Source organism: Chiloscyllium plagiosum, unplaced genomic scaffold, assembly GCF_037043375.1.
Source record: "Chiloscyllium plagiosum isolate Xiang-an unplaced genomic scaffold, Cpla_swu_hap1 HiC_scaffold_11, whole genome shotgun sequence".
Lineage (NCBI taxonomy): Eukaryota > Metazoa > Chordata > Chondrichthyes > Orectolobiformes > Hemiscylliidae > Chiloscyllium > Chiloscyllium plagiosum.
In genome coordinates this window covers 89,036,416-89,054,153 of record NW_028270149.1, presented here as the reverse complement: position 1 = coordinate 89,054,153, position 17,738 = coordinate 89,036,416, and the positions used below count along the sequence as shown (strand labels likewise).

At 43.7% G+C, this 17,738-nt stretch overlaps 1 protein-coding gene across 2 annotated transcripts in view; it reads right to left on the bottom strand.

Annotated features, from left to right (window-relative positions):
* Window positions 1-17,738, bottom strand: part of LOC122557039 (nitric oxide synthase 1-like) — a 125,811-nt gene that overhangs the window by 82,693 nt on the left and 25,380 nt on the right. For both annotated transcript variants that reach the window (XM_043704266.2, XM_043704267.2), the window contains exons 3-7: window positions 4,966-5,114; window positions 4,576-4,738; window positions 2,513-2,604; window positions 2,242-2,383; window positions 1,049-1,188 (exon numbers count right to left, since the gene is read on the bottom strand). In XM_043704266.2, coding sequence (XP_043560201.1) covers window positions 1,049-1,188; window positions 2,242-2,383; window positions 2,513-2,604; window positions 4,576-4,738; window positions 4,966-5,114 — 686 coding nt within the window. The remainder of the gene's footprint in view (window positions 1-1,048; window positions 1,189-2,241; window positions 2,384-2,512; window positions 2,605-4,575; window positions 4,739-4,965; window positions 5,115-17,738) is intronic.

Below are 17,738 nucleotides of genomic sequence, written 5' to 3'. Positions count from 1 at the left end.
TCTCACCCTAAACCTCTGGGTCTGGACTCCCCCACCTGCTTCACAATTTTATAAACCTCGATAAAGTCACCCTTCAGCCTCCGACGCTCCAGGGAAAGCAGCTACAGCGTATTCAGCCTCTCCCTATAGCTCAAATACTCCAGCCCTGGTAACATCCTTGTAAATCTTTTCTAAACCCTTTCAAGTTTCGCAACATCTTTCCGATAGGAAGGAGACCAGAATTGCACACAATATTCCAACAGTGGCCAAACTAATATCCTGTACAGATGCAACCTGACCTCCCAACTCCTATACTCAATGCTCTGGCCAATAAAGGAAAGTCTTCTTCACTATCCTATCTACCTGTGCCTCCACTTTCAAGGAGCTATGAACCTGCACTCCAAGGTGTCTTTGCTCAGCAATACTAGCTAGGACCTTACCATTAAGTGTATAAGTCCTGCTAAGATTTGCTTTCCCAAAATGCAGCATCTCGCATTTATCTAAATTAAACTCCATCCGCCAGTCCTCAGCTCATTGGCCCATCTGATCAAGATTCCATTGTAATCTGAGGTAACCTTCTTTGCTATCCACTACACCTCCAATTTTGGTGTCAGTGCAAACTTACTAACTATACTTCCAATGTTCACAACCAAAGCATTTATATAAATGATGAATTTATATAAATCATTTATATAAATGATCCTTGTGGCACTCCACTGGTCACAGATCTCCAGTCTGGAAAGCAACCTTCTATCACCACCTTCTGTCTTCTATCTTTGAGCCAATTCTGTATCCAAGTGGCTAATTCTTCCTGTAGTCTAAGAGCTCTAACCTTGCTAACCAGTCTCCCATGGGGAACCTTGTCGAACACCTTACTGAAGTCCAGATAGATCACATTCATGCCCTTCCCTCATCAATCCTCTTACTTACTTCTACAAAAAACTCAATCAAGTCCCCTGCTCCCGATGCTCTGCTCCAAACAGCATTTGGACAGGTGCTCAGGGAGGGCCCTACAGTTAGTCTTTTGAGTGGGCAGAGTAAAGACAAATGGACTGCAGTCTTAACTTACTGTGGGTGTTGTATGGGAACTTCCAGGATCAGTTCTGGAGGGATTTCGAAGAGCTGAGGAGTTTCACCATTTGCCTGTAAGACTAAGGGCAGCACTGTGAACCGGCTCCTCTTAGGCTTCCAACCGAGCTGCAGACAAAGCTGGAGATAGAGTGGACAAAACAGCAAAATGAGACAAAGAGCAGAGATAATGACACATGGTCAGAAGAAACAGCAGAGCTGTAGCTGCTTTCTCTCAGAGATCAGCAAACCCCCAAATCTTTCTGACCATCACGCCTTAGTTTCAGTTCCCAAGAACTGCTACAACCGCGAGCTCATTTCACCCAATTCCCATTCTGTTCAAACTGTCACAGCCCAGTCATAATTCACAAATGAAGCAGTTACAACATTTAAAAGACATTTGGACAGATAAACTGAGCCAAATGCAGCTCAGTCAAATTAGTTTAGTTTGAGAAACGTGGTCGGCATGGATAGGTTGGAACAAAGGGTCTGTTTCCATGCCGTATGACTCTGTGTACTCATTGGTGCAAAACTTAATCAAAGACAGTTTACATAGTTTTAGTTGAATATAAGTAATGACTCAAAGGTGAATTTAACTCAGGACCAACTGGAGGTGTATTTCCCACTGAATTTTGAACTGCTCTGCAGCAGCGGAAACCAGACCAGGAATGCAGCAGAGAATGATTGGAAAAGCAGTGGCTTCTATGGTCAGAGGAACAGATAGGCATATGCACTGTATTGCAATCCCGAGCATCAAACAACTGTCAGGCATTTGCGTGGCCACTGATATGAATTCAAGATGACAGCCTCCTAGATGTTACGGTAAAGAGTGTTACTGAATAGCTTCAAAGGGATTTGAGGTCAGGAGGGTGTACCAAGACTTTGTCAAGGGAATTGAACAAACACCCAAACAGACAATATTTGCAAGTTGCAGAATAAAGCTGAGGGGATAAGGCAAGGTGACTTGTTATACACAGCACCAGTACGAAGAAGATGGGTTAAACGGCCTACATTGATGCTGCAACCATTCTGTGACACTATGCCCCAGGTCTACACCCAGCTTCTCAGCAGATGTTCTGGAGTCTGAATTCAAACAGGAATCAAGAAAAGCCCAACATTTTGAATTTGTTGGAAAGCGTGTGTTTGATCTTTGGTAGGAGGCACCACAAGAAGTGACATTTTGTACATCATTACCTCAGTGAACTCAACACTGGCACCATCTCCCATGATTGTACCATCTTCCTGAGTGAACCCTGCATACCGAATGTATTGACTGTTCCATATTCGAAAGTCCCTGTTTCCATCTGAGCGCTGAGGGAAGATTGTGATGGCAGATCTATAACAGAGAGTTCAATATAGCAGGTTCAACTAACAGCAATTGGAGAAAAGAAGGTGTTATGTTTTCTACTTGTCTCTGAGAATCTTCATTCTGGCTCTGGATATAAAGTGGAGGAGGTCACATTACCTGATATTTCCCTTATTAGTCGAATATTTGATGTGATTGCAGATGTAGGTGAACATCTCTTCCACTGTATTGCAATCTTGAGCATCAAACAACTGTCAGCAAAGAATAAAAACTGAAATCAGCATGAAAGTGAACAAGTGCAATAAGCAGTAGGGGGAGAGGGAGTCAGATAGAATACGAAGGAGACATAGAGAAAGACAGAGAGGCAGAGATAAGCTATAAATCATTGAAAAGAAAAGATGAGTCAGATCCATGCATAGCTCCCTGTATCACAGAGATACAGATATTTTGCAAAGTAGTGCCTGACCATGATTGAAGCCCAGATGGATAATGGAGACTGCCATGCTGGGGTCCCCTGACTGACAGGTGCCCTATGGGCTTCACCAATTTGATTAGATATTCAGACAAGATGCAGGTTGCTTGGTATGAATGCTGCTGCCACCTGATGCAAGTGGTAGGTTGACAAAACACAATGATGTCTAAGTGGTATATGCCCTTGACTGAGTATTGTCATACAACTGCATTTCCTGACTATGCAAATTGTCACTGCAGGGCAAGGCAGGGCAAGGGATGCATGTTGTTGCCAATTTGGTAGGTGATTACCTACTGGGAGCACAATGGATCAGCCCTGGAATGTAGCTTAGTGGACTCTGCGACTGGGTACTTGTCCCTTTGCAGTAACTACATTGTTGGTTGCCAATGAATCCAGTTAGAGAAGTCTCAGTCTAAAGGGTACACTGCCAGTGCAATGATGAGATAGTGGCAATGGCACCCAAAATTCAGGGTGCTCATATCCATATTGTAATGACATGTATGGCTTCTGCTTGTGGATAATAACCTACTGTGCATATTGAACATGGGAGAGATGGTGGATATTCGGAGCAAATATTAAGATGACTTAACGAGCACTCACTCTGGTTTCTCTGTCAGTTTTTCCTGAAGACAAATTGGTTCAGTGAGTTTTGTAAAATCATAAGCAGAGTTCATGAGGTGAGCAGGGCCATTAACTCATCTCAGACCTAAATGGCCTACCCCATATCCTTAGACAGTGACCTCTGGTTCTGAACTACTAGCCATCGGAAACATCCTTACTGCATTTACCCTGTCTAGTCCTGTTAGATTTTCATAGGTTTCTATGACATCCTTATTCATTCTTCTAAACTCCGGTGAATATAGTCCGAGCTGACCCAATCTCTCCTTAGGCGTCAATCCAGCCATCTTATATCTGGTAAACCTTTGCTGCAGTTGGTCCACAGCCAGAACATCTTTCCTCAGATAAGAAGAGCAAAACTGTACACAATACTCCAGGTGTGGTCTCCCCAAGCCCTATACAATACAGTAAGACATCCCTGGTACTGCACGCCATGCCTCCTATTATGAATTTCTTCTTGACTGCCTGATGCCACTACAAACTTACTTTGATAGGCCTCACTGGACTACTCATTCTTACACACATTTCACTGTAGCCCCTCATGTCACTCAGATCCAGGTAAGCTGCCACCCTTTGTCTCCACCAACAGATTGTGTGCCATCTATAAAATGGATGGAGCCAATATAAAGTTAACATAAACTCCTTGTATACATCAAAGGAGAAAAATTGTATGATTGAAAGAAAGAGCCGGGGATTGTGACTGATTGAATAGATCTCTCAAAGACCATGGACTTGATGGGCTCAATGCCTTCATTGATGTGGTATCATTTTCATTGCAGTAGCAGAATAAACCTGTCCCATTGAGGCAAAACCAATTGTGACACAGCATGGCCAACAGTGAGACAGTCAGGGAGAGTGTGGAGGCAGAAAGAGAGTGAGAGAATTACAGTCTGAAAGAGGCAAATATGAACAGAGAAGGAAAACAGAAAACGAAAGAGAGACAGTTGGAAATCTAAGAGAATCCAGGATTGAGAGCAAAATGAAGAAAGAGAGGGAGTGTATGCAAGACAAAGGTAAGTATCATTGAGAGAAAAAGAAACATGTTACACAAAAAAATGATACAGCGAGATAAAGACAGTGTAAGAGAAAGGGAAAGAGACAGAGGCTGGGGGAGAGGGAGTGGCACTCTCACCTGTAAGCGACTCCATTGTATTCGGCCCACACACCGCGCTGCATTCCTCCAGGCCAGCTTTGCCCCGAAGATCAGCTCATTCGGGGTGAGTTGATAAGTACCGGTCATGTCTATCTCCCTCTGTAGCTCCATTAAGCGTTGACTGTGTGCTGGCGTTCCTGCTCTGTGACAGAGAATGGCAGAGCCCAGCTTAGTTTTTGAACATTGAGCAGGTAGCTGAAATATCTCCTACACACTCTCCTCAGTCAAAATACCCTTCAATCCCACGCACTTTCTGCCTGAGTATAGCCAACCCGCACTCAAGCACAAAACTGTCTCTGCTGAGACCCATCTTCACCCAACCCTTCTGAGCTTGGGCTCTGACGCACACTCCACTATTATTTGATGTACCTTTTCATGGTTGTGTAGTACTGTTCGAGGAAATGTGTCGCTCGGTGCAGCAGTTGTTCCTTGGACTGGGTTGGAGCTTCAGGCTTGTGCACAAGCTCTTTGGGGAACATGACAGAGCCCAGGCACCGTGACTCTGAACATGGGGTCGGCTGGAGGAAAGCAGACAACAATAAATGGTCACAAGCCAAACACACTCACCATTAACACTCTACCTGACTGAGAGAACTTGGAAGTTAGAGCATCCTCAGGGTGAGGAAAGGATGGACAGACAATTGGCATGGAGGTCGTTGTTGAAAAGTGCAGCTGACAAGAGGTTTGGTCAGGTGGATAGAAGGGATACTGGGGGGGTGAGAGAGGAGTGTCCAGAGGCTGGAGTCTGGCATTATTGTACTGCGAAAGAAAATTTACTGTAGTAAGGAAAATATTAATAGTATTTAAGCAATCTCTTACTATGCCTTCATCTTGCCACAAGGCAGAAAAGAGAGAGCAAGATCATATGATGTTACATCACTTCCTACAAAGAGGTTTACCGTGACTTCACATATCGGAGTGAGGAATTACTCATTATACTACATCTTGCCTCAACTCCTGTCCCCATTATACTACAAATTCTGCCAAAGCTGATCTGTATGAACTTCAGTCAGGTGTTCAATAGGTTCCTTGTGATACACTGGTTAGCAAGGTTAAATCAGATGGAATACAGAGGGAATTAGCCATTTGGATACAGAACTGGCTTAAAGGTAAAGGTAGTGGTGCAGGGTTGCTTTTCAGACTGGAAGCCTGAGGCCAACAGTGTGCCCTAAGGATCGGTTCTGGGTCCACTGCTTTTCGCCATTGAAGTAAATGATTTGGACATTGATCATGGAGGAATGGTTAGGAAGTTTGCAGATGACCCCAAATTGGAGGCTTGGTGGACAGCAACAAAGGTTACCTCAATGTACATCAGGACCTTGATAAGATGAGCTGAGGAGTGGCAGATGGAGTTTAATTTAGATAACTGTGAGGTGCTGCATTTTGGAAAGGCAAATCAGGGCAGGACTTACACACTTAATGGTAAGGTTCTGTGGACTGTTTCTGAATAAAGATCTTGGAGTGTGGGTTCATAGTTCTTTGAATTTGAACTACCAGATACACAGGATAGTGAAGAAGGCTTTCAGTAAGCTTACCTTCATGTGTCAGTGCACTGAGTATAGGAATTGGAAGGTCATGTTGTGGCTGTAGAGGACATGAGTTAGATCATTTTTGGAATGGTGTATTCAAATCTGGTCCCTCTGTTATAGGAAAGTTCTTGTAAAGCTTGACAGGGTTCAGAAAAAAATTACAGGGATGTTGCCTTGGTTGGAGGTTTGATCTATAGGGAGATGCTGAATAGGCTGGGGCTATTTTCCCTGGAGTGTCAGAGGCTAAGGGGTTACCTTATAGAGGTTTATAACATCATAAGGGAAATGGATCGGGTGAATAGCCAAGGTTTTTTTCCCCAGGGTGGGGTGGTCCAAAACTAGACAGCATAGGTTTAAGGTGAGAGGGGAAAATTCAAAAGGGGCAACGTTTTATATGGAGGGTGGTGCACGTATGGGATGAGCTGTCAGAGGAAGTGGTGGAAGCTGGTACAATTACAACATTTAAAAAGCATCTGAATGGGTACTTGAATAGGAAGAGTTTAGAGGGTAATGGGCCAAGTGCTGGCAAATGGGACGAGAATAATTTAGGATCTGTTCAGCATGGACCAAAGGTTCTGTTTCCATGCTGTACATCTCTATGACTCTATGATATAAACTACATCAGCTGAACTTTCCTCATCCACACACACATCATATTTTGAAGATTTAAAATCTGTGTCAGAGCCCCAGCAATTCCCTGCCTCGCCTCACACTGCAGCCTGAGCCAAGGGATTGGCCTGTTTTTAACTCTGACAGATCCTCTAACGCCTCCCCATTCCCTAAGTCAAACTGTGCAAGTTCCTCACAGTCTATGTTCTCTTTTTCCCAGAATGACTACCAAAGCAAAGTATTTATTCAACCCCTTCCAAAATCCTGCAGTTGAACAAAGAGTTGTTTCCCTGGTCCCTAATAGGCCCTACGTTTTCCCTGGGTTAACCTCTTCCTTTTAATATTTATAAAATAACCTAGGATTCTTTGTCCTTTTTCATGCCCCTTTTTGTTTAATTTTCCAACTGCTTCCTTAAATTCCCTCCTTCACTTTCTGTATTCCTTGAGGGCCACAACTGAATTGTTCCCTTTGGTCTTGTTAAAGGCCCTACTCTTCTGCCATATCCAATCGTGAATTGTCCCAGACATCAAGAGTTCTCTGGACTTATTGCTCCCGCATTTCCCTCTTAAGAGTACATGTTGAACCTGCACTCTCCTCAGCTCGTTTTCAAATGCTTCCCACATGGCTCCGCAGGAGACTTACAATGCAACAGGCTGTTCCCAGTCTACTGAGGGCAGATCCTACCTTGTTTTAATGAAATCTGCCTTCACACAATCCAAAGCTGTCTTTGGCAGGCCATCATTTTCCTTCCTGCAAAAATGCTCCCCCACTGCCATGCTGAACACTTGTCCAGTTTCTTTCCCCAGAACCAGATCCAGCACTGTGCCGTTCCTACTTGCACTTTGTACATATTGACACAAAAACTCCCCTGGATACATTTCAAGAAATCTGCTCCTTCTTGACCGTTAACACGATAACTATCCCAATTTATGTTAGGAGAATGGAAATCCCCTTGTATAATTATTACTCTTACACACCGAGAACATAGAATATAGAACTGTAGAGCACAGGAACAGGCCCTTCAGCCCACGATTTTGTGCCAAATGTTGCATCAGAATAAAAGGATTTGAAGAGATCGGACTTATGACTATTTAGAAATCATAGCTTGATTAAAGATAGTCAACATGGCTTTCTGAAGAGGAGGTCATGCCTCACAAGCCTTATTGAGTTCTTTGAGGTTGTGACGAGACAAGTTGATAAATTGTTTTGGTGTATATGGGTTTCAGTAAGGCATTTGATAAGGATCCCTATGGTAGGTTCATTCAGAAAGTTAGGAGGTACAGGATACAGGAAAATTTGGCTGTCTATATACAGAATTGGCTGACAAAAAGAAGACAGCAAGTGGTAGTGGATGAAAAGTATTCTGCCTGGAGATCAGTGACCAATGGTGTCCCGCAGGGATCTGTTTGTGAGCCTCTGTGTTTTGTGGGTTTTATGAATGACTTTGATAAAGAAGTGGAAGGATGGGTTAGTAAGTTTTCCGTGACATAAAGGTTGTAGATAGTCTCGAAGGCTGTCGCAGGCTACAACAAGACATTGACTGGATGCAGAGCTGGGCTGAGTGGCAGATGGAGTTCAGCCTGGATAAATGTGAAATGTTTAATTTTGGAAGGTCGAATTTGAATGCTGAATACAGGGTTAAAGTTAAGATTCTTGGCAGGGTGGAGGAACAGCGGATCTTGGGGTCCTGTACATAGATCCCTCAAAGTTGCCACTCAATTTGATAGGGTTGTTAAGAAGGCATGTGGTGTTTTGGCTTTTATTAACGGGGAATTGAGTTTAAGAGCCAAGAGGTTTTGCTGCAGCTCTATAAAAACCTGGTTAGACCACACTTGGAATATTGTATCCAGTTCTTATCACCTCATTATGGGAAGGATGTAGATACATGGAAGAGGGTGCAGAGGAGATTTACCAGGATGCTGCCTGGATTGGAGGGCTTGTCTTATGAAGAGACGTTGAGTGAGCTGGGGCTTTTCGCACTGGAGAGAAGAGAGAACAGAGGTGACTTGATAGAGGTGTACAAGATAATGAGAGGCACAGATAGTACAGATAGCCAGAGATTTTTCTCCAGGGCAGAAATGGCTGTCACGGGGGATCATAAATTTAAGGTGATTGGAGGAAGGTTCGGGGAAATGTCAGAGATAGGTTCTTTACACAGAGAGTGGTGGATCCATGGAATGCACTGCCAGCAGTGGTAGTAGATTCAGAGACATTGGGGACATTTAAGAGACTGCTGGACAAGCGCATGGACAGCAGTAAATTGAGGGGTGTGTAGGTTAGGCTGATCTTAGATTAAAATAAATGGTCAGCACAACTTCATGGACTGAAGGGCCTGTACTATGCTGTACTGATCTACGTTCTATGTTCTAAACTAATCCTTTCCGCCTGGCCTTGATCCATATCCCTTCAGTCCTTTCATATTCATGTGCTTATCTAAAAGTCTTTTAAATGCCCCTATCGTATCTGCCTCCACTAGTGGAATTCCAGACTCCTGCCACTCTCTGTGTAAAATACTTGTCCTTCACATCTCCTGTGAACTTTCCCCATCTCACCTTAGTGTTAGAAATTTTAACTCTGGACTAAAGATTCCAACCTTCAACCCTACCTATGCATCTCATAATTTTATCGACTTCTAGTAAGTGTCCCTGCTGCCTCTGCCACTGCTGAGAAAATAACCCCAGTTTTTCTAACCTCTCCTAATAGCTCATTCCCTCTAATCCAGGTAGCATTTTGGTAAACATCTTCTGCACCCTCTCCAAAGCCTCCATATCCTTCCTTATCGTGACCAGAATTGAACACAGTACTCTCGGTGTGGCCTAACCAAAGTCTTACAAAGCTGCAACACCTTGCACTCTAATCCTCGACCAATAAAAACAAGCTTGCTATACACCTTCTTTGCCACCCTATCTACTTGCGTGGCCACTTCCAGGGAGCTATGGATTTGCACCTCAAGATATCTCTGTACATCAATGTTGTTCAGGGTCCTGCCATTAACTGTATACTTTCCTTAATATTTGATCTCCCAAAATGCAGCACCTCATACTTACCTGGATTAAACTCCATCTGCCATGTCTCTGCCCATATCTGCAATTGATCTATATCTTGTAGTATTTTTTAACAAGCTTCTACACCATCCACAATTCCATCAATCTTTGTACCGTCTGCTAACTTACTAACCTACCCATCCTCATTTTCATTCTAATCATTTGTGTATATCATAAACAGCGGAGGTCCTCATATGGATTCCTGCAAAACACCGCTAGTCACAAAACTCCAGCCAGAAAAATACCCTTACACCAATATCCTCTGCCTTCTATGGGCAAGCCAATTCTGAATCCACGTTGCCAAGTCACCCTGGATCCTATGTATCTTAATGTTCTGGATGAGCCTACCAGGAGGGACCCTACCAAAAGCCTTGCTAAAATCCATGTAGACAACATTCACTGCTCTACCATCATCAATCATCTTCATCACCTCCTGGAAAAATTCAATCAACTTATTAAGACATGATCTACACTGCACAAAGCCCACACTGACTGTCCCTAATCAGGCCATACTTTTCCAAATGCACGTAAATCCTATCCTTAAGAATTCTCTCTAACAGCTTCCCAAACACTGATGTGAGACTTTCCAGTCTATACTCTCCTGGATTATTCCTATTTCCCTTCTTGAACAGAGGAACAAGTTCCCTCCTGTGTCCTTGAGTGGTCCTATCTTCTCCCTAGTTGTTCTTTTGTTTTTAATGTATCTGTAGGATGCCTTTGGATTCTCTTTAACCCTACTGGCTGAGGTAATTTCATGGCCCCTTCTTGCTCTATTAACTCCCTGCTTGAGTTCTTTCCTATTTTCTTTATATTCGTAACGTGGCCTGTTGATTTTATCTACTAAATTTTATACATGCTTCTTTTAAGTTTTGACTAAATTCGCAACCTCCCTCATTATTCAAGGTGTCTTTTATTTTGCCATCCTATTCCTTCCTCCTGAACGCTGATCAGTAGGTCTTTAAACAACTCCCACACTTCAATTGTGAACTTGCCTAATAACAGCTGCTCCAAATTAACACTCCCTAGCTCTTGTCTATTACTGATGCAATTTGCCCTCCCCCAATTTGGTACCCTCCCACACTTATCCTTATTCTTAGCTATCTGAATACTTGTGGAATTGTGATCACTGTTTCTAAAGTGCTCTCCCACAGAAAGGTCAGTCATCTGGCCAGGCTCATTAGCCAGTACAAGGTCCAGTGTGGCCTTTAGTTGAAACATCCACGTACTGTTTCAAGAAACCTGCTTGAATGCACTTAACAAATTTTGCCCCATCTGAGCCTTTTGCTCGGAGGGAGTTCCAGTCATTATTCAGGAAGTTAAAGGCTCACTATGACGACTCTGTTTTTATTGCATCTTTCCATAACCTGCATAGATATTTGTTCCTGAATGTCTTGATGGCTGTTGGCAGGCCTATAGTGATTACACCAATCTTGATTTGGAGATGCCGGTGTTGAACTGGGGTGTACAAAGTTAAAAATCACACAACACCAGGTTATAGTCCAACAGGTTTAATTGGAAGCACACTAGCTTTCGGAGCGACACTCCTTCATCGGGTGATAGTGGAGGGCTCGATCGTAACACAGAATTTAGAGCAAAAATTTACAGTGTGATGTAACTGAAATTATACATTGAAAAATTGATTGTCTGTTAAGCCTTTCATCTCTTACAATACAGTGATAGTTTCACTTCTTTCATGTGTAAATCACAAAACCTTTTTTTTAAAGTTGCATTCTCGGGTTAGCTGTTAACAATGGTGATAGCTAGACAATATGTTGAAGGTGTTAGCCCCCTGTGTTCTCTGTCTATGACCTGATGTTTAGATTGATTCTAATCTAAAAAGTGAGATAACAGAGTTTTACATAAATTCATGAAGTTTTTGAGCTCAGAGTTCTACATGAATGTATGCAGTTTTTGAGCAAAGTACAATGTACAAGTACAAATGTACAAGTACAAATTCACCCCACAAAATATTTGTGTGCATGTGTATCTTTGTCTGTGTGTGTGTGTGTCTGTCTGGGCTGGGGGTTGTGAGTGTGAGAAAGTGTGTGTATGTGTGTGTGTGTGTAGTGAGTGCAGAGTGTCTTAAGTCTGTGAGGGGATGCATGTGTGAGTGTGGGAGTGTGTGTGTCTATAAGGATGTGTGTGGGTGTCTGTGTGCGCGTCTGTGTGTACCTGTGTCCATGTGTATGTGAGAGTGTGTGTGTGTAGGAATATGTGTGTGTATGTAGTGCAACCCCTACCCCAGACAGACATACACACACAGACAGACAAAGAACAGCCAGGGAATTCGACAAGCAACATGAATTCGACTGGGACAACACTACCATTATAGGGCAAGCCAAACAAAGAACAGCCAGGGAATTCCTAGAAGCATGGCACTCATCCACAAACTCCATCAACAAACACATCGACCTGGACCCAATATACCAGCCACTACAGCGGACAGCTGAAACTGACAACCGGAAGCGGCAGGGACAGGCCACTATAAATGCCGGAGGAAACACCACAGAAGCGCTTCACAGGAGGCTCCCAAGCACTGAGGATGTCACCTGGACAGGGGACGAAACGTTTGCAACAAAAACTTCCAGCTCGGTGAACAGAACCACAACAACGAGCACCCGACCTACAAATCTTCACCCAAACTTTGAAAATCATCATTTTCTCATTTGATCAAGCCTCGAAGCTCATCTGCCTTACCTACAACACGCCTTGTGGTGAAATAAATGCACTTCAGCCTATTAGTACCATTGTGTTCATTTACCTGTCTCTGCCTTCTTGATTTACTGGTCCTAACATATACCTTCCCCTCAATCTTTCTACTTGCTGAACTGCTGCTGTCATTCCCAGTCCTCTGCCACTCTTGTAGCACTAGTAAACATCCCTGCAAGGATATTGGTTCCCCTCCAGCTTAGGTGCAAACCATCCTTCTTGAACAGGTCACCCCTGCCCCAGAAGAGGTCCCAATGTTCCAAGAACCTGAAACCCTGTCCCTGTATCAGCTCCTTAGCAATGCATTCATTACCTTTTTGTCCCTTCTCTCACTAGCACATGGGGCTGGCGGTAACCAGAGATTACTGCCCTTGAGGTCCTGCTTTTCAGCCTCATTCCTAACTCCCTGTACTCACTCCGCAGGACCTCATCTCCCTTTCTATCTACAATGTAGGTACCAATGTTCACAATGACCTTTGGCTGTTCACCCTCCCGCTTAAGAATTTATGCAACCACTCAGAGATATCCTTCACTCTGGCACAAGGGAGACAACACACCATCCTGGAGTCTCCAACGCAGTCCCAGAAATGTCTAGCCAGTGAGTCTCCGACTATAATCACTCATTTGGATTTTGCTCGACCCTGCTCGACTGTGGGGCAAGTTGTGGTGCCACAGGCCTCGCTGCTGCTGTTATACTCTCCTGATAGGCTATTCCCCACAACTTTATTCAAAACTGTATGCCTGTTAGAAAGGGGAATAGCATCGGAGACTCCTGCAGTACCTGCCTGTCCATCCTGGTGGTCACCCTTTGTGAACTATCTACATATTTGCTCCTCTATTTCCTGCTGACTTTTTGAGGGCCTGTAAGACATTCCAGAAAAGTAGCTGCCCCCTTAGCATTCCTACGTTCTACCCCCAAAAACCTCATTTTAGGGTCCTTCCAAGATATTTTGCTCCTTCTTGCAATAATTGACTCCTTAATTAATAGCACTAGATCAGCACCCTTTTTGCACCCTCCTCTGTTTCGTCTAAAGATCCTATACTCTGGAATATTGAGTTGCCAGTGCAGCCCTTCCCTCAATCATGTTTCTGTGACGGCAACAATATCATACTCCCATGTGTTGATCCACACTATTACCTATTACACTTCTAGTATTAAAGTGAAGACCTTCCAGCCTTACCGTACTCTCTTGACACTCGACATAGATTAACTCATTCTGACTTCCTTCCTTTGCTGCAGCATGCTGTGTTTCAGCTTGATTAATATTCTATGTCACTTACTCTTGCCTAGACTAAGTTAAACTCTTCCCAACAGCACTAATAAATCAATTTGTGAGAAACTTAGTCCCAATGTGGTGCAGGTGCAGGCCATCCCATTAGTACATGTTCCACCTTGCCCAAAAAAACAGTCTCAGTTATCCAAGAATCTAAAACTCTTCCTTTTGCACCAACTCTTCAGCCATGTATTCATCTGTCCTATTTTTCTATTTCTAAACTTGCTAGCATGTGACACCGGGAGTAATCTAGAGATTGTAACCATTGAGGTTCTGCTTTTTAATCTACTGCCTAACTCCCTGAATTCTTGATGTCTTTCTTCACTTTGCCCATATCATTAGAAACAACACAACCTCTAACTCATCACCATTCAGGATGTCCTGCAGCCATTCAGTGGCATCCCTGACCCTGGCACCATCCTGGAGTCACATCTTCGGCTGCAGAAATGCTTGTCTGCTCCCCTGTCTAAGGAATCCCCTATCACTATTGCCCTTCTTTTCTTCTTGTTAGTTATCCTTTAAGACAGCACTCTCTCACTTGAGCACATTATTCAGCAGACTCTGTCAATAACACAAATGTTAGAGTTTGAGTATAGCTAAAAATGACACTTTTAGTTAAAGCATTTCATCTTGCACTCAGGGTGAGAACAAAGGACTATACAGCACAAAACAGGCCCTTCCACTGTTACTCTCTGTCTTCTATGATTAAGTCTGTTCTGTATCCATCTTACCAGCTGACCACGGATTTCATGTGACTTCACCTTTTGTATCAGCCTGCAATGAGGGACCTTGTCAAAGGCCTTGCTGAGGTTTATACCCTGCCCTCATCAGTTATCTTTGTCACTTCCTCAAAAAACTCAATCAATTTTGTGAGACATGACCTTCCCCACACAAAGCAATGCTGCCTAATCTAACAAGTCCATTGTTTTCCAAACGTGTGTAAATCCTAACTCTAAGAATCTTCTCCAATAATGTTCCTACTACAAACATAAGGCTTGCTGGCCTATAAATTTCCGGATTGTCCCTGTTGCCTTTCTTAAATAAAGAAACAACATTCGCTGTTCTCCAGTCCTCTCTGACCTCCATAAAGCAGATACAAAGATTTTGTACAAGGCTTCAGACGCCATCTGCCTCCCTCAGCATTCTGGGATAGATCCCATCAGGTCCTGAGGATTTATCTACCTTAATGCTATTTTAAAACACCACACCTCCTTCTCTTATACATTGATGTGCCCAAGAATATTAACGTATCTCTCCCAAGACTCACCAGCCACCATGTCCAGTCTCCTTCATGAATACCAATGCAAATAATTAATTAACGACCGCATCCACTTCTTCTGGATCCACATATTAAATTCCCTCCTTTGTCCTTGAATTGACCTATCCTTTTTTTAACTACCTGCTTGCTCCCTCTTGTATGTGTAAAATAGCTTGGGATTTCCCACAGTAGACAAACAGGAAGCTGGACGAACACAGCAAGCCAAGCAGCATCAGGAGGTAGAGAAGTCACCGTTTTGGGTATAACCCTTCTTCAGACTTCTGATGTTGCCTGGCTTGTTATGTTCTTCCTGTTTGTCTGCTTTGTATTCCAGCATCTGCACTTTTGTTGTCTCTAATCTGGGATTTTCCATAATCCTATTTGCCATAGCCCCTTTAAGCTCTTCAAATTCCTTGTTTGATTTCTTTCCTGCTACCTTTGTATTTTTTGAGGGCTCTGGTCTGTCTTCAGTTTCTCAAACCTTATATATGCTTCCTGTTTACTTTTGATTAAGATCTTAATTTCTTTTCATCAAAGTTTCCTGAATCTTGCCATTGTTATCTTCCATTTTCACAGGAACATGCTAAATAATTAGCCTACAAAAGATGTGAATTTACCCTCATACAGCCACCCCAAATCTATATTTCCGTTTCCTTCTCATATTATTGTAGCTAGCTATCCGCTAACTTCCACCCGAGGACTACTCTTATCCTTTTCCATAAGTAACTTAAAATTTACAGAATTATATTCACTGTTCTTCCCCCACTGAAATTTCAAGCACAGGGCTGGACTCATTCCCCAATTCTAGGTCTAGCATGGCCCCTTCCCTTGTTGGTCTATCATGGCCCCCTTCGTTTGTTTCAAAAAAACTGTTCTGGACACACCTAACAAATTGTCCCTCATCCAAGGTCTTGCATTAAACAAGACTTAATCAGTGTAGGGACTGACTACACTCTCCAAAGTATAGACCACCACATCAACACTGTTGTTTTTACATTTTCCCATAATCTGTCCACATATCTGTTCTCTCTCACCTGCCAGTTGTTGGGAGGCTTGCAGTACAATCCTGTCAAAATGATTGTACCCTTCCTGTTCCCGAGCTTATGCAGAACTAGAGGGCATAGGTTTAGGGTGAGAGGGGAAAGATGTAAAAGAGACTTAAGAGGCAATTTTTTCAGGCATACTGAGGTCTACCCACAGCTTGATGCAGTCACACACGGTGGTCAACAAGGTAAGTGCATACTTCACCTTGCCCCCTCCATATCAAGCGTTCTGTGCATGGAGTCCAGTCAACATCCATTTTAGACCTCCAGATAAAATGGAAAATGGCTTGGGTGACTGAAACAACACAGTTTGGGGGATGGGCCAGACCTGCACCACATACAACAGAGAGAGTATGTCACACCCAATGACCACGGTTTTACCCGCAATGGAGAGGGAGTGGTGCTGTCAAAAGACCAGATTTTGCTTCACTTTAGCAATGTGCTCCTCTCAAGGTTTTACATACCTCTCCGAACCACATTCCCAACAGGTAATCTGTCCTGACAGTGAAGGGGATGAAGGATCGGTCGGTCAGTTCCTAAAGAACATGGTCTCGCTCTTGCCTCAATTTACCTGGCTCCCAAGGGCCAGTTTGAACTGTCCGCGTATAGACAGCAGATCTGAGCAGAAAACGGCAACATCATCCACATATAGATGGTAGTTTGACCTGCAGGTCTCCATTGCCTTGAATAGTAACCCCTCTCAGGCCCGCATCTTTCCTGATAGATTCAGCAAAGGGCTCTGTACAACACACAAACAAGGCAGGAGAGAGTGAGCAGCCATGCCTGACTCCAGATCTGATCAGTAATCTTTCTGATTCCCATCTATTAATTCAGGCTGCACGAATGATGTACTGATTCCCTCACCAAAGACCACTTTGGACAGCTTGTCCCACATGTACATGTGCAATTGCCTGTCAAAGGCCTTCTCCTGGTCCAGGCTGATAAGGCAGGTGCCCACCCCTCGTGCTGCATGGAGGTGATCATATCTTTGAGGAGTGGAGGCTCTTAGAGCTCGTCCTGCCTGGTACAGCATTAATTTGGTTGGGGTGAATAATGGATCCCAGAGCAGACCTGACACTGGAGATGACCTTAGATTGGATTTTGTAGTCTGCAGTCATCAATGAGATTGGTTACCAGTTTCTAATTTCCTCTCTCTCTCCCTTCCGCTTGAAGATAAGCGTGGTGATACTTTTCCTAATGGATCAGCACAAGGTACCTGAAAGAAGCATACTTTCATACACCTTCAGTAGGTCCTGGACAATCATGATCCACAGAGTCAAATACAACTTGGCTGGTAAGCTGCTCCTTCCAGGAGTTTTATTCTTTTCTAAAGACTCGAAGGCCTTCATCAACCTCATCAGAGGCTGGTCCAGCCTCTCCCAAATGTAGGATCTCCATGAGGGAGGACAGAGATGACTGGGAGGCCGCGCTGTCTGGGGGCTTCATGCCATATAGACTGGCATCATAGAATTTGCTGATCCTCAGTACTTCAGGCTGAGACAATGTTACTGAGCTATCTTCTTCCTTCAGACTGCTGAGCTCTCCCTGTGCACTTTCTCGAAGATGAAATGTGAGGACGCCTCAATTGGCTCGACGGTTCAGACCCAGCGCCAGAAGATTATCTTGGAAGCCTCTGAGGCAAAGAGCGAGGCTTGCTGGCTCTTCACCTGCTGAA